The following is a 26,028-nucleotide window of genomic DNA, read 5'->3' as shown; positions in this document are numbered from 1 at the left end:
GGAGGGATGGTGAGGAATGTGCTGCGCAAGCGATTGAGATCAATTTGAATGGGATGATTTGGTCCTGTTCAAAGATGCACAGCCTCCTTAACGGCGCAGCATCCATTAAAGGGCGCAGATTCTTTGATCCGAGTCTTCACTCAGCAATAACAGAGCGGGAGACCCGACACCTCTATTTTATAGACAAGATTTATTTCCATCAAACTTTTTAAACCTGACCATCTTGGATGACAGGAAAATGGTAAGACCATGTTCTGAATTCATCGACCAGTTTAAAAGGTAGGTTGTGTTGGGGTCCTGCGTGTGGTGGGGTCCTGCGTGTGGTGGGAGCTGGGCTGAGGCATTGTTGAACCTGGGTACAGGCTACTTCATTCATGCAAAGGCTTCATTTTAAGATATTTCTGCCCTTGCGATTACATTTAAATGCTAAGCTTAAAACTAACTTGACCACATTTTAAAACTCAGAAGGCATGCTGGGTTAGTTAAAATTGACTGCATCACAATGCTGTAAACAGCTTTTCACGGCCACAGTTGCGAGGATTGTTTGGGTAGACAGAGACAGCCTGTGCCAAACACCTTCAGTAACGAGATAACAGTTGGAATATATTTTGTGATTCAACTCAGTATAGTTTAGCTTTGTTTTGGAGTTCTGTTTTGATCAGTACAGGAGTGGCAGAAGAAGCCAGTCTCTCTGACTCTAGCCTTTTCTCCTTTCTGTTCGCTTTTGCAATGATTTAATTTTAAACTCGGTTCAATAAAAGAAATTCATCCTACCAGCGCCGTCTTCAGCTATTCAAAGGAATGAATGGACCCGACAGGCATCCTCACAACACTGCCCAGCTCACTTTAACAGCTGAGGGGGAAAGGTGATGCCCACAGCAACAGTCTGGGCTGGATTCGCACCCAGCCTCGAGGTGAAAGGATGGGCTGCTACCCGGAGAAAGGAATTTGAGGATTCTCTCATTTTCATAGAAAGAATCATAGAAACCCTACAGTGCAGAAGGAGGCCATTCGGCCCATCGAGTCTGCACCGACCACAATCCCACCCAGGCCCTACCCCCACATATTTTACCCGCTAATCCCTCTCACCTACGCATCCCAGGACTCTAAGGGGCAATTTTTTTAACCTGGCCAATCAACCTAACCCGCACATCTTTGGACTGTGGGAGGAAACCGGAGCACCCGGAGGAAACCCACGCAGACACGAGGAGAATGTGCAAACTCCACACAGACATTTTGAGTATAGACAAACTAAGCAGCCAATCTTCCCAACACCTCAGCCCGGTTAAAGCCAACAAGAATAACTGCGGGTAATTTTGAAACAAGTACGGGTAATACTTTATTCAGATATCACTCTCAGGTCATAAGCTGTTCAAGTGGATAATACAAACCACACAGAAAAAAAATTACATAAAATCTCCAGCCTCAAGCTCCGGCATCCAGGGAATCTCGAAGAATGTCTGCAGCAGAAGGAAGGCAGGAAGGTTAATGCGAGGTATCCAGTAAGAGTTAAAGGTACAGTCCTTCAGGTGTGCCCTCCTGTTTCTTGTACAAGACATTTTCTTTTGACTTCTTGAAGTCTTCATTGGTAACCTTCATCCTTCGCTCACGCAAGGCCATCAAACCAGCTTCTGTACAGATTGCCTGCAACAAGGGTAAAAGGAGCCATTCAAACTCAACCTTTCATTAACTCTGTCCGTGAGCGTATAAACCTCAACACGGTTAACTCACTGACAGAGAGAACTTGCTGACAAATTTCTAATGACAATTCATAGCCAAACAAGATTCATTTAACGAGGAACTTATACATCTAGAACTGGGGCAGCACAATAGCACAGTGGTTAGCACTGCTGCTTCACAGCACCAGGGAACTGGGTTCAATTCCCGGCTTGGGTCACTGTACAGAGTCTGCACGTTCTCCCCGTGTCTGCGTGGGTTTCCTCCGGGTGCTCCGGTTTCCTCCCACTTTCTGAAAGACGCGCTGGTTAGGTGCATTGACCCAAACAGGCGCTTGTCTGTGGTGATTAGGGAAATTTCACAGTAACTGCATTGCAGTGTTAATGTAAGCCTTACTTGTGACGAATAAATAAATAAACTTTATAAACTAAACTTCTGAGGTCGCTTCTAAATATTGCAAAGTGCCAAGGTGCAGTGATTTGCTGTATGGGCAAATCACACAGCAAGATCCCACAAGCAGCAATAAGATGCCTGAGCAGTGAATCTGTGCTTGGTGGAGTAGGTTGAGGAAGGAATGTTGTCCAGGAGAATTGGGATTTCTCCCGACCTTCTCTGATTAAAACAAGTCTCATAACACCAGGTCAAAGTCCAGCAGGTTTATTTGGAATCATGAGCTTTCGGGGCACTGCTCCACTCACCTGATGAAGGAGCAGCACTCCGAAAGCTCATGAATCCAGTTAAATCTTTGGACTTTAACCTGTTGTGGTGAGATTGCTTACTGTGCCCACCCAAGTCCAACGCCAGCATCTCCACGTCATCTCTGATTAATGCAATGGGGATTTTTAACATCCCAGACAGACAAAAGGGATCTTGATTTAATGTCTCATCTGATACCCCGCCCCTGGCATGCAACACCTCTCAGTGCCAATCTAGCTCAGCTGCTCGAGTATCAGGAGTGGGGCTTTGATCTGTTGCGTCAGGGACAGGAATGCTGCAAACCCACTCAAACCCCCGTCCCAGAATGGAAAGCAGCTCAGCATTCCCACTCCCTGCTGCTCTCTGCTGACCTCTGCTGGGAAGCACGTGTTTGACACTGGACTGTGAGCCTGGCTGTGATGGGTAAACTGGTCAGAATCACAACTGGGAGAAGTTCCAGAGAGTGGCTCAGCTCCTGTGGACACTGCACAGCAGGAGTGACAGACCCCTGTGTAAGAACCATAGCAACAAGGGTAGGAGTTGGCAGCATGGCCCCTCCAGCCCGCTTCACCGTTCAACAAGGTAACAGTTGACTGTGTGGAGTTTGCACATTCTCCCCGTGTCTGCGTGGGTTTCCTCCGGGTGCTCCGGTTTCCTCCCACAGTCCAAAGATGTGCGGGTTAGGTGGATTGGCCATGCTAAATTGCCTCTTAGTGTTAGGGGGACTAGCTAGGGTAAATGCATAGGGTTATGGGATTAGGGCCTGGATGGGATTGTGGTTGGCGCAGACTCGATGGGCCGATTGGCCTCCTTCTGCAGTGTAGGATTCTATTCCCTGGATTCCCATAGTGTCCAAAGGTTTATTAATTGCTGTCTTAAATATACTCATCAACTAAGTATCCATGGCTGTCTGGGGTCAAGGATTCCAAAGATTATGTTGCTGTCACCTAATGTGAGAGAAGGAATTACTCCTCAGCCCAGTCCTATATGGTCAACCCCTTAACCAATGCAGCACAGTGGTTAGCACTGCTGCCTCACAGCTCCAGGGTCCCGGGTTCGATTCCCGGCTCGGGTCACTGTCTGTGTGGAGTTTGCACATTCTCCCCGTGTCTGCGTGGGTTTCCTCCGGGTGCTCCGGTTTCCTCCCACGTGCTGGTTAGGTGGACTGGCCATGCCAAATTCTCCCTCAGTGTGCCCGAACAGGCGCCGGAGTGTGACGAAGAGGGGGATTTTCACAGTAACTTCATTGCAGTGTTAATGTAAGCCTACTTGTGACACTAATAAATAAACGAAACTATCTGGAGACTGTGACCGTTAGAAAGACTCAGTCGCTCAGCACCGACCTTCCCAAACTCTCTGCAGAATGAGACATTTTAAGGAGATCAATGAGATTATGGCACATTCTACACAATCCCTCCTCGTAGGATAATCCTCTCATGCCAGGAATCAACCTGGCATCGGAGCAGAGACGAAACGCAGAGGGAGAAACCCACTCACCTTAATATCTGCCCCGGAGAGATCATCTTTAGCCAGGATCAGTTCATCCAGGCTCACGTCCAGTGCCACCGTCATTCTGCTCGTGTGGATCTGGAAGATTCGCCTCTTGGTTTTTTCATCCGGAAGAGGAAACTCGATCTTACGATCAATCCTCCCTGGAATGACGGAAAATCACACTGAGAAAAGAGTATTTGTACAGCCCCCGACACCGCCCACCCCCACCAACCCCACACACACTGATTGTTGTCTTGGCCGGGGGGACGTGGTAGCATCGGGTAATTCAGAAACCTCGATTAATGATCAGGTGCCACAAGTTCAAATCCCACCAGGGCAGCTGGGGGAATTTAAAATTCAGTAAAGTAATTCAGTTCAACGCCGGGACCGCTGCGGCCACACCGGGACCGCTGCACCCACACCGGGACCGCTGCACCCACACCGGGACCGCTGCGGCCACACCGGGACGCCGCCGCCTTCTTGAGGGCAGTTGAGGACAGGCAATAAATAGCGAAACTAATGTGAATTCATTTTTAAAAACACAGCAGACAGACTTGGGTAGAACATCCCAGTGAGCTGATCGCTAGCCAACGGCACTGGTTAAGGGGAAACTCTGGACTCTATGAAAGATAAACCGAACAGCAGATTTATCCAATGTCTGACTGCAAATCCGCTGACAATGTAACACTCCCCCAGCAATGCAGTCAGTGCGTGAAAACCCTGTACAGGATTCAAAGCTTCTGTGTAACCGGGACCTGTGAGACTTCACTGGGCAGTAAACAGCAGCATGATGCGCCAGCAGGCCAACATGCACGGGGTTTAAAATCTGATGTCCTGTTAGAGTGAGATGCAGTCTGCTGCGTGATCCACCTCTCACTCCTCTCACTGTGGTTGGATGGACAATATTCGGTGAAGGAACTGGGTCTTTGCAATCAGAAAACAGCAGAATTAAATTAAAAGCCCGAGGTAGTGAAAGCAGAGCACATTGCCCAGGAACCTCTGCTGGAAATGCTAGATTGCAGGTGCTTTTCATTGCTGATTTCTCACACTCTTTTACCATCGCAAAATTCCAGCTTTGGGAGTTTAGAAATGATCCCAAATCTAGTTTCTTTTCAGGTTGCGCAGTCTAACTAATTAAACAGCAGCTTCTATTCACTAACCTGGCCTGATGAGAGCTGGGTCCAGTGTCTCGATCCTGTTTGTGGCCATGATAACTTTCACATCTCCACGAGAGTCAAATCCATCCAGCTGGTTCAGAAGCTCCAACATGGTCCGCTGGATTTCCCGCTCCCCGCCCGAATTGGAGTCATACCTGGGAACGAAATTCCAATCGACAATCAGAACAGCCAGACACCGGCAACAAGGACAACACCGGCAGCACCGAGAGAGAATCCTCACCAGACACCGGCAGCACCGAGAGAATCCTCGCCAGACACCGGCAGGCCATGAGTCCAAGAAACCACTCAAGAGTGGGACCACTTCAATGGAATTGTAGCACTCAGCCATTTGGACCAAGGAGGTCCTGGGTTCAAGACTCAATCTGTGCTGAGGAACCGACGAACACACAGAGTACCAAAGAGGTGATACAATAGGAGTGTAGTGTTCGTGAGGGACAGGGGACTTTGGACTTATCATTGTACTATATAAAAGGTACAGTAAGAAATCTCTCAACACCAGGTTAAAGTCCAACAGGTTTATTTGGAATCGCGAGCTTTCGGAGCGCTGCTCCTTCGCCAGGCGAGCTGAGTCCACTCCACTCACCTGATAAAGGAGCAGCGCTCCAAAAGCTCGCGATTCCAAATAAACCTGTTGGACTTTAACCTGGTGTTGAGAGACTTCTTACTGTGCCCACCCCAGTCCGATGCTGGCATCTCCACATCATGTAAAACGGTAAACAGTAAAGTTGCCATAGTCCCAGATGACCATAGGCTGTTCTCCCTTTTGAGGGGGAAGAGCTGACTGGTGGTGATTTAACGTGAGGATCTCCACACCTCAGGCGAGGGGCAAGGTTGAGAAGGCGGGGCCTTCATGAATAACCTCAGCCGGTACGGGAATTGAACCCGCGCCGTTGGTGTCATCACAAACCAGCCGTTCAGCCAACTGAGCGAAACCAGTGCGACTGCTAAGGTGGCAGAAGGTGAAGGAGGTGAATCTGGTTCTTGTTTCATCTGGCAACTCTAATGATGATGAGTTGTCTCTAACAAGTGCTCACTGGATCCTCTCTCAATCATGTAGCTAAATGCAACTTCCCATCAGCCTCCTGTCGACATGCATAATTGCTGACATTTAAACTAGGAAGAGTGCAGAAAAGATTTACTCGGATGCTACCGGGACTTGATGGTTTGAGTTATAAGGAGAGGCTGGATAGACTGGGACGTTTTTCTCTGGAGTGTAGGAGGCTGAGGGGTGATCTTATAGAGGGCTATAAAATAATGAGGGGCACAGATCAGCTAGATAGTCAATATCTTTTCCCAAAGGTAGGGGAGTCTAAAACTAGAGGGCACAGGTTTAAGGTGAGAGGGGAGAGATACAGAAGTGTTCAGAGGAGCAATTTCTTTACACAGAGGGTGGTGAGTGAATGGAACAAGCTGCCAGAGGCAGTAGTAGAGGCGGGTACAATTTTGTCTTTTAAAAAGCATTTAGATAGTTACATGGGTACGATGGGTATAGAGGGATATGGGCCAAACGTGGGCAATTGGGATTAACTTAGGAGTTTAAAAAAAAGGGCGGTATGGACAAGTTGGGCCGAAGGGCCTGTTTCCATGCTGTAAACCTCTATGACTCTAAGTGAACAACTATCGGCGTGTCCATGCACACAGCCTCAACCTGCTGGTCATCACTCTCACCTCATCAGAAGGTTGTAAGTCCCACTCCAGAGACTTGAGCGCAAACTCTCGTCTGGCGCCAAGAGAGTGGGTACATCCTTCAGGCAAGATATTAAACAAGCCCAGGCTCTGAAGAGTCATCCAAACTTGAAACGTTGGCTCTATTCTCTCTCCACAGATGCTGTCAGACTTGCTGCAATTTTCCAGCATTTTCTGTTTTTATTTCAGATTCCAGTATTTTGCTTTTATTACATTGCTATCTGTGGGATCTTGCTGTGTGCAAAGTAGCTGCCGTGTTTCCTTACATTGCAACTGTGACAACGCTTCAAAAGTACATGCTCTGCGTTGTCCCAAGGATATGAAAAGTGCCACATAAATATAAATTTCTCTGTATTGACAGCACAAGCCAATATCCACCGTGATTTGACGATATAACATGCGCTCGAGAAGCAGCCATTAACCCGTACAGCAGACTGGGACCAGGCAAACGCAGCTTACCTCTTGGTGCCGATTGCATCAATTTCATCAATGAACACGATGGAGGGGGCGTGTTCTTCTGCAACTCGGAACAGCTCGCGGACAAGTTTCGGCCCATCCCCCAGGTACTTCTGGATCAGCTCTGAGCCAACCACCCGCAGGAAGGTGGCCGAGGTTTGGTTTGCTACAGCTTTAGCTAACAGAGTCTTACCTGAACATTAATAAACAAAGGGCACAGGTCAGCAAGCGGGGCCGGTTGTAGAATTTGCTACAGCAATTCAGCAGTGACCTGTTTCAATCAGTGTGATTCCACTAAGATTTAGGAACATTTAACAGGCTGAATGAATTAATTTTACCTCCTGGGACAGATTGGATTGCTCCAGAGAACTGACTGGGGTGACTCAATGACCCAAGTGGTGGTCCTCTCTGCCCTAACGGCTCTGTCACTCTATGACATGAGATGCAAGTTCACATTTGAACAACTATCCGTGTGGGTGCACGTGTGCGCGAACAGTCTTGGCTTGGTTAGGATCACTCTCACTTACTCAGGAGGTTGTGGGTTCAAGAGCCACTCTAGAAACTTGAGCACAAACTCTCATCTGGTACTGAGGGAGATTGATATATCTTTCAGGTGAGATATTAAACAAACCTAAGACTGAAAGGAGAACTCTCCCACCCAATTGCAGAATCACAGAATCCCTACAGTGCAGATGGAGGCCATTCGGCCTATTGGGTATGCACTGGCTATCTGATAGAGTATCTCACCCAGGCCCTTTCCCCCACCCTCTTCCTGTAATGCCACACATTTAGCATGGCCAATCCATCTAACCTGCAATTCTTTGAACTGTGGGAGGAAACCCACGCAGACACGGGGAGAACGTGCAAACTCCGCACAGACAGTGACCCAAGGCCGGAATTGAACCCGGGTCCCTGGCGCTGTGAGGCAGCAGTGCTAACCCACTGTGTCACCTCGAGCCATACACATAATTCACAAAGGAGGGAACTTTGGAGGTTTGACAGGACATGGTGATATCAATGTGCAGCACTCTCTTTCAGGTGTCTTTCTGGTGTTTGGACGGCATTGTTCCTGTGCTCCAGGAGCTAACTCCCTGAGCCTGGATAGCAGTTGAAGTAAATATGCCATGTCTGTCGTGCCCTACAGTTTGATACTGAGCATAAGCACAGAGTATAATCCCAGAAATATCCACAAAATAGATTAGAAACACCAACTCCATCAAAATGCACTATAATCTGACAGAGACAGAAACACCAACAGCATCATTATTTCAGCAGCAATTTGATCCTGATATCATTGAATTGATAGAACGGAATTTTTAAAAAAAAGAACATTGATAATTTAGAGATATAGTTTACCTGTGCCAGGTGCGCCATACAGAATAACTCCTTTAGGAGGCTTAATTCCCATCTCTTCATAATATTCAGGATGGGTGAGCGGAAGTTCTACAGATTCCTACAAAAATAATATTTTATTTTATAAAACGCAGGTACACCAAGTCATTAGGAAGGCCAATGGAATATTGGCTTTTTATTGTAAGGGGGATGAAAGTAGGGAAGTCCTGTTACCAGTGTAAAGGGCATTAGTGAGGCCACACTATGGGCAGTATTGGACACCTTACCTAAGGAGGGACATACTTAAATTGGAGGCAGTTCAGTGGTGATTCACTAGGTTTATTCTTGGGATGAAGGGATTGTCTAATGAGTGAAGCTTGAACAGGCTGGGCCCATACCCATTGAAAGTTATGATTCTGAATGGGTCTTGGCAGGACAGAGGCTGAGGGGATGTTTCCCTTTATGGGGGAATCTAGAATCGGGGGGCACAGTTTCAAAATAAGGCATCTCCCATTTAAGGCGGGGATGAGGGAGAATTTCTCCTCTCGGAGGATCATTAATGTTTGGACTTCTCTCCCCCAGTCAGCAATGGAGGCCGGGCCATTGAATATAACAAAGGGTGAGTTAGACAGAGTTTTGATCGACATGGGAGTGAAGGGTTCTGGAACACACAGGAAAGAGGAGTTAAGGCCACATTAGATCGAGCAGGCTCGGGGGGCTAAGTGGCCTACTCCTGCTTCTTATGATCTTGAGAATAAACTGATCAAAATATACACACCACACATTTTTGGTTATATCCATATTAAGATCTTACAACTAATCCACCTCGTCTACAAATCTCTATTTGTAGCTGACACATTTGCTGGATTAGAAATTCCTAATGTCACATTTACAATGGAAATTTCCTATGTAAACCAGTCACGTTGGAATTACATCTGATTGCCAGTCGTGGGATGATAACATTTCGCCAGCCTGCACCACCAAGTAACTCCAACCAAACTGACTTTGCAAATTGTCAACATTGACACCGAAACTAGAAGCAGGAGGAGGCCATTCGGCCCTTCGAGCCTGCTCCGCATTCATTTTGATCTTGGCTGATCGTCAAATTCAACATTATTCAAGTGTGATTAAAAACACCACATCCAGAGCACGATATAAAATTAAGGACAGAATATATGACTTTAAAATGGGTAATGGATTATGAAACGTGCAGATCACAGCAAAAACATTACAGAATTGTAACATGCAGAAGGAGGCCATTTGGCCCATTGTGTCTGCACTGGCTCTCCAAATAAGTTTTTTGACTCAGTCCCATTCTCCTGCCTTTCCCCTCTACCCCGAATCATCCAATGCCTCGATTGAACCTGCCTCCACCACACTTCCAGGCAGCGCATTCCAGACCCAACGGCACTTCACCTGAAAATTACACTTGGTCTGCACTCCCCATGTGCAGCACGGGAGATCAACCAGTATTACGTTAAATGTCCAGCACAGAGCAAGTACCTCGTTCCCAAAGTGTTTGAATTTACCTTTTGTCACAAGCTGCTGATCCCCATTATCACAAAAGCAGAGTTTACAACCTGCTACAGGCCACTGGGAGGTGTAACTGTTTCCCTTTCTTATTTAATACATCATCATATTTCCAAGAGTTTATATTATCACCTAAATGCCCAGCCAGCAGCACTAATTGCTGGGTGTTTTATTTCACACACACAGTTTGAAGGGAACACTGAATTTTATTGTATTAAACAGAGAAGGAGCAGCTCTCACCTTGATTTCCTGGATTTGATTGTCCAAGCCCCCGATGTCTGCATACGTCTCCTGCGGGGCCTTCTCCACTTTCATAACCGTGACCAGTGGATCCGTGTCATCTGTCAGCACCCCGATCACAGCGTGGACCTGCAGCAAAGGAGGAAGAAAGCTTGTCATTTTCTGCCTGCAAAGCTGTTTAAAATGTTTCAGGAATATCAGGCTGAGGTGGTTTGGGTGTGGGGAGTGTGCATGGAGGTATTAAAATGATGCACAAACACCAACGGGCAACTATTAGGCAAAATAAAACAGTTTAGCGCAGATCACAGCAAAAACATTACAGAATTGTAACATGCAGAAGGAGGCCATTTGGCCCATTGTGTCTGCACTGGCTCTCCAAATAAGTATTTTGATTTGGTGCCATTCTCCTGTCTTTCCCCTCTACCCCTAATCATCTAATGCCTCAATTGAACCTGCCTCCATCACACTTCCAGGCAGCGCATTCCAGACCCAAACCACTCACTGTGTGAAACAGCCTCTTCTCATATCAGATTTGCTTTTCTTGCAAATCACTTTAAATCTGTGTCCTCTTATTCTTGATCCTTCTACAAGCAGGACACTTCTCCCCATCTAATATCCAGCCCCCTCATGATTTTGAACATTTCTATCAAATCCCCTCTTAGCCTTCTTCTCTCCAAGGAGAACAGTCCCAACCTCTCCAATCTATCCTCATAACTGAAGTTTCTCACCCCAGGAAACATTCTTGTAAACCTCTTCTGCACTCTTTCCAATTGGTTCACATCCTTCCTATTGTGTGGCGCCCAGAACTGTACACAATATTCTAGCTGAGGTCTAACTAGTGTCTTGTATAAGTTCAGTGCAACCTCCTTGCTCTTGTATTCTATGCCCCTATTAATAAAGCCCAGAATATTATATGTTTTATTAACTGCTCTCTCTACCTGTCCTGCCACCATAAATGATTGATGTACATATACACCCAGATCCCTCTGCTCCTGCACCCTTTTGGAATTTTACGCTTTATTTTAATTTGTCTCTCTATGTCCTTCCTACCAAAATGCATCACCTCACATTTCTGCACATTGAACTTCATCTGCCACCTATTCGCCCACTGCACCAACTTGTCTACGTCCTTTTGAGGTCCTACTCTGAGCTTTTCACAAATTACAACGCTTTCAAGTTTTGTGTCATCCACAAACTTTCAAATTGTCCCCTGCACCCAAGATCTAGATCATTAATATGTATCAGGAAAAGCAAGGGCCCCAATACCGACCCCTGGGGAACTCCGCTACAAACCTTCCTCCATCCCAAAAAATATCATTGATCATTACTCTCTGCTTCCTATTATTCAGCCAATTCCATATCCATCTTGTTATTGTTCCTTTTATTCCATGGCCATTGTATTACCATCTAGAACCAGGTCTGACAAGAACCCACTCAGAAAAATCATCCTGGCACAATCCCGTATGATTGTGGTCACCATCTCTCTGCAGTTCCCCGCCTTCCTTCTAAGCTCCAAATAATCTTCCCAACATCCATGTAAATTGAGACAGTGCATGTTTCATCGTCTAAGGATGTGGTCGACACTAATGAGACTGTACGTGATGCCCAGTTCAAGCAGCCCCGGGGCACTGATCTAGCGCGGGATCAAAGTCACCCGTAGGCCAGCCCAGGTGGAGATGGCAAATTCCTTTCCCCAAAGAACAAGTACTCATCTGCTGTGTTTTAGAAAAATCCTGCAGCTTTCTGGTGTCAGCCCCAGAATCAGCAACTGAACTCAGCTGTATCTGGTGCTGCTCAAACCTGCCATCTCTGGGCTGCCTGTACCGCACTGGAGCCACTTAGGCTGCCTAGTTGCAGCGACTTTGTGGAACTGCTAACTCCTCTTTCCAAGCTCCGAGTCACCGTATCGCTACACTGCGACATTTCTTCTGTCCCAGCCTCTTCTCTGATTTGGTCCTAGCCGGGATACAGGTCATTGCCCTCTCCCTGGGCTTCTCAATAAATTGATCATCAGGAAGAAATTCAAACCAGATACCAAACTGATCACTTTCAGTTTCCAATCCACTTTTCTGACCATTAAAATAGCCGCCCGAACGCCAACGAACCAACTATAAAGTGAGAGGCAGCCACGGTCGACACCACGTCTCCTTACCTTATGGTTCAGTAGGACGGAGCAGCCAGGCTCAAGCAGATCCTTATCCACAAACGACAAGATACTGACGTAATGCTCGGAGCCGACAGAGGTCGAGACAATGGCGTGGTTGTCATCTATGATTTCCTCGAGTGTGCCCACGGACATTGGTGTCCCTCTCAGGTCATCCACTTTAGACCTCTCCTCCTGTTGGATCAGAGAGAGAGTCAATGGGGGCGGGGGATTGGAAACTTCTCCAGTACCCGTTGTTCAGGCACGATAGTTACACTATTAACCCCCCCTCTACAACACCCAACTAACTCTTAACAGTGATCTGGAAAGTGTCAGACATTGATGTGGTGAAGTGCTGTGGAATTGCTGCAATGGTTAGGATTCGAATCCCTGTGTTCGCCGGGAAGAATCCTGTGGCAGCTGGAGGAGAAAATCCAAGATTTGGGCAGTCGGAGGATGGTGAAAACAGAGAAGAAATTTTATTAAAACTTCTGGATAATGTGAAGCCATTGATTGTGTGACAGGTGCTTGTTGCAGGTCACCAACACTCCGTGTGAACAACCACAGAGCAGTGTGGCTCAGTACAACAGAGTGCAGGCTGGTGCCAGGAACCTGCACAAAATACATTAACCAACATTGTCACATTTCAGAACAATGGCGGAATTGGCAGAGGGATTGTAAGGGTGCGGAGTGTGGAAAGCTCACAATGGTGCAGTAGGGAATGCCGTTCTGGGGCTGGGAAGATGGCACCTGCTGTCTAAGGATACAGTCAGCTTCAGTGTGGAACTGGCTACGGTACAACTGACCCTGGAAGGCAGCGGAACAGGAATATGAGAGATTAGCTATTGTATGAGAGCCAGTTCTGAAAGCTGCGATGCTCTCCAGATCAAAGGGTGGAAATTCTGATTACAAAGTTAACATACTCAAATTACCCTTACTTTTAAACAGAACAGGTTAATTATTTGAATGTTGCTGAAGCTTTTTGTCTTGCACCCATCAGGACAAATGCAAGAATGCCAAATTTCAAACAGTCACAATTTATACTACAGGAGAAAAGGGTGCAGACTGGTTGGCAAGTCGACTCTGATTGGCCAAGGCATTGCCGTGGAGAAAGCAACAGGGATCCAAACTCTCAGGTCATTCAAAAAATGCGCAAGCTCTGAACATAATCCTTTTGTCTGCAGAGTACAGATGGGTCCCTGAGTATGGATGTTGCTTCTAGCAAGTGGAAAGGAGCCACATTATAAACTCAACTAATTATCTTAAATTGGTTTTTAATGAAGTTCTTAGCACAGGCAGGATTGTTCAGTAAGTGCTATCCAATTGCAGTTAACAATTGCCTACAAAAACAGCATGTTTGGGATGTATAGGAATGTGTTAAATGTTCTGACAGAATCTGCCAATCAGAATTTGCACCCTTGAATCAGGAATTAAAAGTTGAAGTTTATTTATTAGTCACAAGTAAGACTTACATTAACACGGCAATGAAGTTACTGTGAAATTCCCCTAGTTGCCACAGTAATTGCCTGTTTGGGTCAATGCACCTAACCAGCATGTCTTTCAGAATGTGGGAGGAACCCGGAGCACCCGGAGGAAACCCACGCAGACACGGGGAGAACGTGCAGACTCCACACAGACAGTGACCCAAGCCGGGAATCGAACCTGGGTCCCTGGTGCTGTGAGGCAGCAGTGCTGACCACCGTGCCACCCACAGTCATTAGAATTAGTTTAGAACGGACATCTTAACTACACTCAGTGGCCTGTGTTTCTCGACAGGCTTCAGTGATTGTCTATTGGAGAGAGGAGTCGATTGGATCATTAATCTGAAGTTTATAATGCCTGAAGATGATTCCAGTTTTGTTCACTACATCATTCCAATACAAACCTCTTGCTTTTCTTCAAGTGGTTTCATTTGTTCCTGATTTCTGATGAACTCTTCTTCCATTAGGAGATAATCTTTTATCCTCTCCAGCTTCAGCAACTTCAGTCTGCATTGTGTGTGAGGAGTTACTGTTGCAATTGAATGAAAGAGGCGAGTTATGTTCCGATTTACGGGGAGGCTTTGACAGCCGTCGCCAGTGCTTTGCTAAGGCCTTGTATTTTGAGCTGTCCACTCCAGAACCAATCACTCTACATGAGAGGATCTGGGACTGGGGAATGGCTGATGGTGACTGAAGGTGCGAACTCCAGTGGGAAAGCTCAAAACCACAAACACAACGTAGAAAGCGACTGGGTTCAACCACATCACAAAACAAACTCAAAAAGAATTAAACCAGGTTTAGGAGTGAATTCAAAACCGGAAAAGCAACTTTGTGATTCATCGACTGTTTGATATTAAGACCACGTTACATCGAACCCTACAGTGCAGGAGGAGGCCATTCGGCCCATCGAGTTTGCACCGACCACAATCCCACCCATCCCCTATCCCCATAGCCTCAGGTATTTACCCTGCCAATCCCCCTGACACTAAGGGGCAATTTTAGCACGGCCGATCAACCTAACCAGCACATCTTTGGACTGTGGGAGGAAACCCACACAGACACGGGGAGAACGTGCAAACTCCACACAGACAGCAACCCAAGCCGGGAATCGAACACGGGTCCCTGGCGCTGTGAGGCAGCAGTGTTAACCACTGTGCCACCCTTAATGTGTAAGCATTGACATGCAGTTGACCCAAAATTCAGATTTTTTTTTTTTAATGAACAGCTCACTGCCTCACCCAAGGGTAACTTGCTGGCTGCATCAGGTCCTTTAGTTTTCTTCTTTTTCTTTCCCACTCTGGTTGGGACGGGTGGTTCATATTTCTTCTTCTTATCCTATCAAAAACACCCCCAAAAATGTTATTTCTAATCTCCAGACTCAGTGTACATTTATCCACACACAGCACTTATTTCTTATTTCACATTAAGAGCATTCAAATGGTTATTGGATAAACATATGGATGATATTGGAATAGTGTAGATTAGAGGGGCTTTAGATTGGTACCACTGGTCGGCACAACATCGAGGGCCGAAGGGCCTGTACTGCGCTGTAATGTTCTATGTTCTACATCACTGCCCTGTATTTAGATTTTGACCAGTTGATATCAGCTACCAAATGGTCATTTCAGAAACACATCAGTTCTATAATAGCAGATAGCGCTGTACGTCCCACTACACCAGGAATGTCTCTATAATCATCATATTGCTGAAGGAGAGAGCATGTTGCCAAAGCTTTTTGTCTTGCATTGAATAGGACAAGCACAAGAATGGCAAATTTCACATGATCGCAACAACTGATACGACGGGAGAAAAGGATTTTGACTGGTTGACAAGTAGATTCTGATTGGTTGAAACTTTGCCATGCAGAGAGCAACGAGGACCAAAGGCTCTCCAAGCTCCTAAGTAATTCATAAAAGATGCAAGGCTTGAACATATTCCTTTAGTTTGCAGAGGATGGGTCCCTGGGTAAGATCATCTGCCATGCTTGTAATGCGGTTCATTGTTGCTTGCTAGGAGCAACATATATTCATACACAGGGACGGAAAAAGTGTTCAAACACAACTGATTATCTTAGCAAAGGGGCCCAACCTCTGCAAACAAAAGGAATGTGCTCAAGCCTTGCGTCTTTATTGAATTACTCAGAATCTTGGGGAACCCATTGTTCCATTACTTTCTCCGTGGCAACGCCTTGGCCAGAGTCAACTTGCCAACCATCACCCTTATATCCTGCAGTATACACTGTGATTGCTTAAAATTTGGCATTCTTGCATTTGTCCTGATAGCTTCAGCAACGTCTCTCTTTTCAGCAATAATCATTTATTCATTTTTATTTATTAGTCACAAGTAAGGCTTACATTAACACTGCAATGAAGTTACTGTGAAATTCTCCGAGTTGCCACAGTCCGGCACCTGTTCGGGTCAATGACCTAACCAGCACATCTTTCAGGTCGTGGGAGGAAACCGGAGCACCCAGAGGAAACCCACGCAGACACGGGGAGAACATGCAAACTCCTCACATACAGTGACCCAAGGCGCAGTGCTAACCACTGTGCTGCCCATAACCATGATCATCAAACAAAGGATAAAAGAACTCACAAGATCCCAGGAACATAGCTGATCGCAGTGAAACGGAGATAGGGATCAGCCAGGAAAGTGGCGATGATGTAGAAATTAGCCATGAATGCACTGAATAGAGGAGCAGGCTCAAAGGGCTGTACAATCTACTCCTACTCCAGTGAAAACATTCTTATATGCAAGGTGAATTTCTGTCCTGCACTTTTTGTGCTGTCAAGTTAAGATCTTAGCATTAGTCAGCTCCCTCTGAGAATAATGACAATGAAGGTGGCTGACCACAGAATCAGTCCGTGACAACACGTTTAATTGGAAATCTGAGCAGAATGGGTGGTCTTTACTTGTTCCACTGCTTTCACTCTGAAATAGATCATGTCCAAAGATGCTAACTGATGTAATATTTACAGTAGCTGCTTCTAATTCAGGGTAGACCATTTAGGACGGAGATGAGGAGACATTTCTTCACCCAAAGAGTGGTGAGCCTGTGGAATTCATTACCACAGGAAGTAGTTGATGCCAAAACATTGAATGTATTCAAGAGGCGGCTGAATATAGCACTTGGGGCAAATGGGATCAAAGGTTATGGGGAGAAAGCAGGATTAGGCTATTGAGTTGGACGATCAGCCATGATCGTGATGAATGGAAGAGCAGGCTCGAAGGGCTGAATGACCTCCTCCTGCTCCTATCTCCTAGGTTTCTGTGTTAATCTCTCCAATTGCTGACAGACTAACAGGGAGATAGATATAGGGAGGAGGTGGTGAGGATTGAAACCTCACAAAGTATAACAACTGTCAAACACTCAAATCCGTTTCTTTAGGAGGAGAGGAAATGGTATGAACCGCAGCTGTGATTGTTTAGCATAATTTCCGTCAGGAGATCTAAACTCCAGAGTGAATGCAATCTGCACTGGGAAGCTTTACCAAAAGACAAATCCGTGTCATCCAAAAGCATTCCTGCACATCAGACTTTGCAATGACATGTTATTAAAAAGCACGTTAACCCCACATGGATTGGCTCTGATGTTTTCATGGCTCTGTCTGATTTATTATAAACTGTAAAACACAGAAGATATGTTGAACCTGTAAATAAAACGATTAAATAACTTTTACGCAGTGAGTTGATACGATCTAGAAGGCTGGAGGACGCGGATTTAATACTAACTCTCAGAAGGGAACTGGATAAATACTCGAAGGGGAACAATTTGTAGGGCTATGGGGAAAGGGTCGGCAAGTGAGACTAACTGGGTAGTTCTTTCATAGAGTTAGCACAGGCACAATGGGCCAAACAGCCTCCATCTGTGCTGGACTGTGAGAGAAAGTATTCACCGATCGATTCACATCTCACACTTTCAGGTTTCTTCTTTGAGATGAGGAGGAATTTCTTCAGCCAGAGAGTGGTGAATCTGTGGAATTCATTGCCACAGAAGGCTGTGAAGGCCAGGTCATTGAGTGTCTTTAAGACAGAGATAGATAGGTTCTTGATTAATAAGGGGATCAGGGGTTATGGGGAAAAAGCAGGAGAATGGGATGAGAAATAATCAGCCATGATTGAATGGCGGAGCAGACTCGATGGGCCGAGTGGCCTAATTCTGCTCCTATGTCTTATGGTCTTTCTTCTGACCACCATTAGACCATAAGACATGGGAGCAGAATTAGGCCACTCGGCCCATCGAGTCTGCTCCACCATTCAATCATGGCTGATTATTTCTCATCCCATTCTCCTGCTTTTTCCCCCATAACCCCTAATCCTCTTATTAATCAAGAACCTATCTAGCTCTGTCTTAAAGACACTCAATGACCTGGCCTTCACAGCCTTCTGCGGCAAAGAGTTCCACAGATTCACCACTCTCTGGCTGAAGGAATTCCTCCTGAACATAACCTCACTATAACCCTCTAGTGTGTGTTTTTTTAAATATGCGTGTTTTTGTTCTTCCATGGGGTGAGGGTGGATTGATTTATTTATTAATAACGTGAACAGCCTGGGACTTTCTCTTTGTGGAATGAAGTACAGTTGAAGATATTCTAATAACACCCATCCTGAATGGCAGTGACAGGCTCAAACACTCACCTTATCATCTTTCTTTCCACTTCCAGCTCCGTGACCACCACTTTGGCTTTGACCCTGAATGGGGCAAAAAAGAACAGGGATCATAATGGAGTTGAGGTTCAGACCAACCACCATCTAATGAGTGCTGGAACACGTTCAAAGGGCTGAGTGGACTACTCCTATTTCCAATCAATTCTTGAAACAACTTATAGCAGATATATTATGTATTCATATGTATCTATATTAAACCTTTTGCCTATAACATGAGGCAAGTTTTTGTTTTACACAGAGTGGTGGATGCCTGGAACTCGCTGCCGGGGGAGGTAGTGGAAGCAGATACGATAGTGAGTTTTAAGGGACGTCTTAACAAATACATGAATAGGATGGGAATAGAGGGATAAGGTGCCCCAGAAGGGTAGGGGGTTTTAGTTCAGTCGGGCAGCATGGTCGGTGCAGGCTTGGAGGGCCGAAGGGCCTGTTCCTGTGCTGGAATTTTCTTTGTTCTTCTTTCTGACTTTATTGATATAAAACTGTGCACCACAAGAGGCTGCGACACAGTGAGTAACATTTCTCCCTTAGAAGCTTTGGGTGCGAGCCCCACTCCGGGATGTCATGGTTGAGGGAAGGTGCATTCACAATGCAGCCAAACAGGCTGAGTGTCACCCTGCAGATCTATTGAACACACACCAATGACAGCTGGTAAGAGCGGGAGAGATTCCTGGTCAGCCATGTGATGGAAATAATGTTGGAATCTCTACCGCCCAACATACCAGACTGCAACATGCATGTAAAAATATACATGTTGCCACAGCAACTCAGACTCCCTGAATGAACTGGAACACCAACCCCTAACTCGATGAGCAATGCCACTGGAGACGTACTAGTCTCTCTGATGGAAGGAAATCTGCCATCCTTACGTGGTCTGGCCCATATGTGGCTCCAGAGCCACAGTAATGTGGTTGACTCTCAAATGCCCTCTGAAAGCCACTCAGTTCAAGGGCAATTAGGGATGGGCAATAAATGCTGGCCCAGCCAGCGACACACACATCCCACGAACGAACAAAAACAAACACTGAGAACGGGTAACAATTTTGAAAGTTAAGATGTCTGCCTTGAGTTGCAAAAACCTCCTGGGAAAGCAGAGATGCTGGTGACGGCGGCAAGGCCAGACCACAGGTACAATCAACAATGGCTATGATCAGCTTCATAGAGATTGTCAAATGGGAAATGCTTGATCTTGGGAGGAATTTCCCAGAGGTTTTTTATTTGGTGCTCTCAGGAATTTACATTATTAATTGTTGAGAGTAATTTAAGAGATTGCACCACCTGGAGCATAGGAGGAGTATTGACAGTCCTGGCAAACTATTTTCACCCTTTAGTGTGTGCCTGTGTGTATATAGCACAGAATGTGTTATATTGAATGTCTTCACCCTGACAAATCAGGGCTACAGATAGATTTTTATTTTCCCACTGGTTGATATCCATTTTTCTCCTTGCTAATTGGAGATATTCCTCCTTTATTCCCCAATCAGAAAAAGCAGAACCTTCCTACCGGGTTTCCGTATTCTGCGAATCATGTTCCACCACAGAGGGACATAGATAGGATGCAAGACTAGGCGGACAAGTGGCAGATGGACTTCAACCCAGATAAATGCGTCGTGGTCCATTTTGGTAGGTCAAATGGGATGAAGGAGTACAATATAAAGGGAAAGACTCTTAGTACTGTAGAGGATCAGAAGGACCTTGGGGTCCGGGTCCATAGGACTCTGAAATCGGCCCCGCAGGTGGAGGTGGTGGTTAAGAAGGCGTATGGTGCGCTGGCCTTTATCAATCAAGGGATTGAGTTTAGGAGTCCGGGGTTAATGATGCAGCTATTTAAGACCCTCATCAGACCCCACTTGGAGTACTGTGCTCAGTTCTGGTCGCCTCACTATAGGAAGGATGTGGAAAAGATTGAAAGGGTGCAGAGGAGATTTACAAGGATGTTGCCTGGATTGAGTGGCATGCCTTATGAGGATAGGCTGAGGAAGCTCAGTCTTTTCTCCTTGGAGAGACGAAGGATGAGAGAAGACCTAATAGAGGTGTATAAGATGTTGAGAGGCGTAGATCGGGTGGACTCTCAGAGGCTTTTTCCCAGGGTGGAAATGTCTGCTACAAGAGGACACAGGTTTAAGGTGCTGGGGGGTAGGTACAGGGGAGATGTTAGGGGTAAGTTTTTCACACAGAGGGTGGTGGGCGAGTGGAATTGGCTGCCGTCAGTGGTGGTGGAGGCAAACTCAATAGGGTCTTTTAAGAGACTCCTGGATGAGTACATGGAGCTTAATAGGATGGAGGATTATAGGTAGGTCTAGAAGGTAGGGATGTGTTCGGCACAACTTGTGGGGCCGAAGGGCCTGTTTGTGCTGTAGTTTTTCTATGTTTCTAAATCAAAATGCTCCCCCCCTCCCCCATCACATTGAAACAGTGGCCATGATAACACTGGCCACATCCACAGCGAAGAAACACTGTTCAGATTGCTCAGAGCTCTGATTGGAGCAAATACAGCTACTGACTGAGCTACCAGGATGAATTCAGATCAGAAAGGTTCGCACTGCTTCACTTTCTGCTCCTTCGAGATGCTTCGATTTCTTTCAGCAACTTTTCAGTTACCTCTCCAAGTATCTCATATGGTTTCCTGTGAAGCACCTTGGGACTTGTTACGATATTAAATGTGTTACATAAATGAAAGCAGTTGTTTCTGCTGTTGTATGTTGTACTGCTGTGATAATAGCTGTGCCTAGGTTAAATTTTCAGAATTTCAAAACACTTTAAAACATGGGTGTGATCATAAAGTTTACTTTTTGTTTTGAATCACCCAATTTTTACCCCAAACAAGGTCACTGCGAGTTGATAAAAGCGTTGGGGAAATTGAACACTATTGTGCAGTACAATTAAAAATCTTTTTTCTACTAAAATGTAGTTTGTGTCTTTCAGGGTGAGTTTTTGCAGAAACCAGGGTGAGGTGCTGACTGTTGGGGACTTCACACTGATGCCAGTGTGGGTTTGCGGTGATGAAGTACATCGCTTATTATTTGTGTCTGTAACACCATTCACTTTATCACATCACTAATACCTCTGGTTCTACCTTATTACCAAATGTTAGTTACCACATCCAATCAGAGTAATCCGAACAGTCCCAAAGGGTTTAAAAGGAATATCGGAGACCTTCAAGCTTTCAGCTGATATAAAACTCCACAGATTTACTCCTGAAAAGATCTCACATTGGGAGAGAGAGGAGCGAGAGTCCAACAAGGAGTTAGCTCTCTTTATTCATATGGAGAATACAGAGGGATTGAGTAAAACAAGGAAGTTATGGTGAATCTTTCCAGGAGTGAAGTACTGAGTCCACTGCACTGCAGGAAGAACGGGAAGATTCTGCAGAGGGTGCAGTAAAGATTTCGGAGAATTGTTCCAGTGATGAGGGACTACAGTTATGTGGAAAGATTGGAGAAGCGGGGCTGCTCTCTTCCGGGAAGAGAAATTTGAGAGGAGATCTGATAGAGGTGTCCAAAATCATGAGAGGTCTGGACAGCGTAGCAAGAAAGAAACATGGAAACGAGAAGCAGGAGGAGGCCATTCGGCCCTTCGAGCCTGCTCTGCCATTCATTTTGATCATGGCTGATCATCAAATTCGATATCCTGATCCCCCCCTTCCTCCCACATCCCTTTAGTCCCTAGAACTATATCACACAACGTTTTGGTCATAACTACATTCTGTGGTGGTGAATTCCATACATTCATCACTCTCTGGGTGAAGAAATTTCTCCTCATTTCAGTTCTAAAAAGTGTACCCCTTATCATCAAACTATGACCCCTAGTTCTGGACTCCCCCACCATTGGGAACATTCTTTCTGAATCTACCCTGTCTAACCCTGTTAGAATGTTATAAGTTTCAATGAGATCCCCTCTCACTCTTCCAAACTCCAGTGAATATAATCCTAACCGACTTAGTCTCTCCTCATATGATAGACCTGCCATCCCAGGAACCAACCTGGTAAACTTTGGCTGTATCCCTCTGTAGCAAGGACATCCTTCCTCAGATAAGGACACCAAAACTGCACACAATACTCAAGGTGTGGCCTCACTAATGCCCTATACATTTGCAACAAAACATCCCTATCACTATCAACATAGTGAAAAGTATTGTTTCTTGCGTGCTATACAGACAAAACATACCGTTTCCTTCTCTATGAACGATATGTTTTGTCTGCATAGCGCAAGAAACAATACTTTTCAGTGTATGTTAATTCATGTGACAATAATAAATCAAATCAAGTCAAGTCACTATACTCAAATCCTCACGCTATGAAGGCTACATACCATTTGCCTTCTTTACTGCCTTCCGTAGCTGCGCGGTTACTTTCAGCAACTGATGCACGAGGACTCCAAGGTCTCGTTGAGTATCCACCTCTCTCAATTTGCACCCATTCAAGTAATAATCTGTCTTCCTATTATTGCTACCAAAGTGGATAACCTCACATTTATCCACATTATACTGCATCTGCCATGCAGATGCTCACACACTCAGCCTGTCCAAATCATACTGTAGCACCTCTGCATCCTCCTCACAGCTCACCCTCCCTCCCAACCATGTATCGTCGGCAAATTTGGAGATAATACATTCAGTTCCCTCTTCCAAATCATTGATATACAATGTGAACAGTTGGGGTTCTATCATAGATCCCTGCAGAACCCCACTAGTCGCTGAGTGCCATTCAGAAAAAGACCCATTTACGTCAACACTTTGCTTCCTATCTGCTAACCAGCTTTCTATCCATCTCAAGACATTACCTGCAATCCCATGTGCTTTAACCTTACATAGTAGTCCATTTTGTGAGACCTTGCCGAAAGCCTTCTGAAAGTCTAAATAAACCGCATCAACAGGTTCTTCTTCATCAACGCTGCTAGTTAAATCCTTAAAGAATTCCAATAGATTCATCAAGCATGATTTCCCTTCTGTAAATCCACGCTGACTTTGTCCGATTCTACCACTGCTTTCTAAATGCTGAGTCATGAAATCCTTGATAATGGAGTCTAGCAACTTCCCCAGTACCGATGTTAGGCTCACGTGTCTACGGTTCCCTGTTTTCACTCTACCTCCCTTTTTGAATAGTGGGCTTACATTAGCTACCCTCCAACTTGTAGGAACTGGTCCAGAGCCCAAAGAATTTTGGAAAATAACCATCACTGGAACTACTATTTCCAAGTCCACTTCCTTCAGTGGATGAAGCTCATCAGGACCTGGAGATTTATCAATCAAGATAAATATTTGCAGGCAAAGAATATTTGTCGGGCTAATACAGAAGGCTAACGGCCCAGAGTATTTCACAGCCAATGACAAACTTTTTAAAGTTGAGTCACTGTTGTAATGCTGCAGTCAATTTGTGCACAGCAAGCTCCCACAAAGAGCACGGTGATAATGTTGATTGCGGGATAAATATTGACAAGAGCACTGGGCAGAACGCCCCTGCTCTTCTCCAGAGAACTGCATTGGGATATTTCCTAAGGGGGCAGACAAGACCTCAGTTTAAAATCTCATCAGGAAGTTTACACCTCTGACACTGCAGTGCTCTCTCAGTACGACAGCGGAGAGTCAGCCTCCCTATTGGTGGCATGGTGGCACAGTGGTTAGCACTGCTGCTTCACAGCTCCAGGGTCCCGGGTTCGATTCCCGGATCGGGTCACTGTCTGTGTGGAGTTTGCACATTCTCCTCGTGTCTGCGTGGGTTTCCTCCGGGTGCTCCGGTTTCCTCCCACAGTCCAAAGATGTGCGGGTTAGGTTGATTGGCCAAGTTAAAAATTGCCCCTTAGAGTCCTGAGATGCGTAGGTTAGAGGGAATGGCGGGTAAATATGTGGGGGTAGGGCCTGGGTGGGATTGTGGTCGGTGCAGACTCGATGGGCCGAATGGCCTCCTTCTGCACTGTAGGGTTTCTATGATTCTATGGTGTTCAGATCTAGAGTGAGACTTGAACTTGGAATTTTCCAACCCCAGAACTACTGACGGAAACATGACAGGCACTTCAAAACGGAACACGGACAGAGAGACTAATCAAGTAACTGGACTGAAGAGCTGGCATGGGCACGATGGGCCGAATGGCTGAAAGGTTCAAAGAAGAGGGGCCATTTTATCAGAGTGAAATCTCTGTCAAATAGGATTGTTTATCTAAGTGTGGGAACTTTGTTGGGTCCCCCATCCTCCCCCCACCGTCTCCCTCTGCCTTCTCCCCCTCTCCCCACTGCCCCTACCCAATAACCCCAGTTCCCTCATTCTTCTCCTCCGACCTCTCCCCCTCACTCCCTCCTCACTCCGGGGTGGGGGAGGGGGTGTTGATGAGTTGACAGTTTTTTGTTGTCACTCCGGCCTCCCGGGCCTGGATCCCGATTCCCTCCCCTCCGCCTGCCCCAGTCCCTCCTCCCTTGCTCCCTACTCCCCCTCACTCACTCCCTCCCGTCTCCTCCCTCATTTTCCTCACTCACCATTTCGCCTCCTCACTCTCACCGGCGCTGTCGCTTTCCGAACACGTCACGCCGGCGGTCGCGTTCTGACGACGTCACGGGATGGGCGCGCGCCGCTGTCCCGCGCAGTCTCAGTGCAGTGGCCCCGGGGCTCGAGCTGCCGGCTCCCCCTCCCGTCTCAGCCCCGCCCCCTCCTGCCCTCAGCCCCGCCCCCTCCTCCCCTCAGCCACGCCCCCTCCTCCCCTCAGCCCCGCCCCCTCCTCCCCTCAGCCCCGCCCCCTTCTCCCCTCAGCCCCGCCCCCTTCTCCCCTCAGCCCCGCCCCCTCTTCCCCTCAGCCCCGCCCCCTCAGCCCCGCCTCCTCCCCCTCAGCCCTGCCTCACACACACACACCAGCTGCATTTCTATAGCACCCTTCACAAACCACCAATCAATTCAGAAGGTTGGCACGGTGGCACAGTGGTTAGCACTGCTGCTTCACAGAACCAGGGACCCGGGTTCGATTCCGGGCTCGGGTCACTGTCTGTGTGGAGTCTGCACGTTCTCCCCGTGTCTGCATGGGTTTCCTCCGGGTGCTCCGGTTTCCTCCCACACTCCAAAAGATGTGCGGGTTAGGGTGCATTGGCCGTGCTAAATTCTCCCTCAGTGTAACCCCAAACAGGCGCCGGAGTGTGGCGACTAGGGGATTTTCACAGTAACTTCATTGCAGTGTTAATGTAAACCTATTTGTAACAATAAATAAACTTTAAACAACTAACAGCAAGATGGTAGCAATCAAATTTTTTGTATCTATTGATGTCAGCAACGACTCTCACCAACTTTTACAGATGCACCATAGAAAGCATTCTTTCTGGTCGTATCACAGCTTGGTATGGCTCCTGCTCTGCCCAAGACCGCAAGAAACTATAAAAGGTCGTGAATGTAGCCCAATCCATCACGCAAACCAGCCTCCCATCCATTGACTCTGTCTACACTTCCCACTACCAAAGCTGCCAGCATAATTAAGG

General features: G+C 46.4%; 1 protein-coding gene across 1 annotated transcript; it reads right to left on the bottom strand.

Moving 5' to 3' along the window:
• Positions 1-1,311: 1,311 nt before the first annotated feature.
• Positions 1,312-25,219, bottom strand: LOC144507321 (26S proteasome regulatory subunit 4). The gene is made up of 11 exons (XM_078234467.1): positions 25,045-25,219; positions 18,549-18,602; positions 15,149-15,245; positions 14,315-14,439; positions 12,439-12,624; positions 10,287-10,415; positions 8,541-8,637; positions 7,188-7,377; positions 5,025-5,176; positions 3,871-4,025; positions 1,312-1,644 (listed from the first exon to the last, which is right to left on the bottom strand). Exons 1-11 carry the CDS (start codon positions 25,045-25,047, stop codon positions 1,510-1,512), a joined length of 1,323 nt encoding a protein of 440 aa, XP_078090593.1. The 5' UTR covers positions 25,048-25,219; the 3' UTR covers positions 1,312-1,509.
• Between the last annotated feature and the right edge of the window lie 809 nt (positions 25,220-26,028).

The sequence above is a fragment of the Mustelus asterias genome, chromosome 18, assembly GCF_964213995.1.
Source record: "Mustelus asterias chromosome 18, sMusAst1.hap1.1, whole genome shotgun sequence".
Classification (NCBI taxonomy): domain Eukaryota; kingdom Metazoa; phylum Chordata; class Chondrichthyes; order Carcharhiniformes; family Triakidae; genus Mustelus; species Mustelus asterias.
This window is presented reverse-complemented; position numbering and strand designations above follow the sequence as displayed.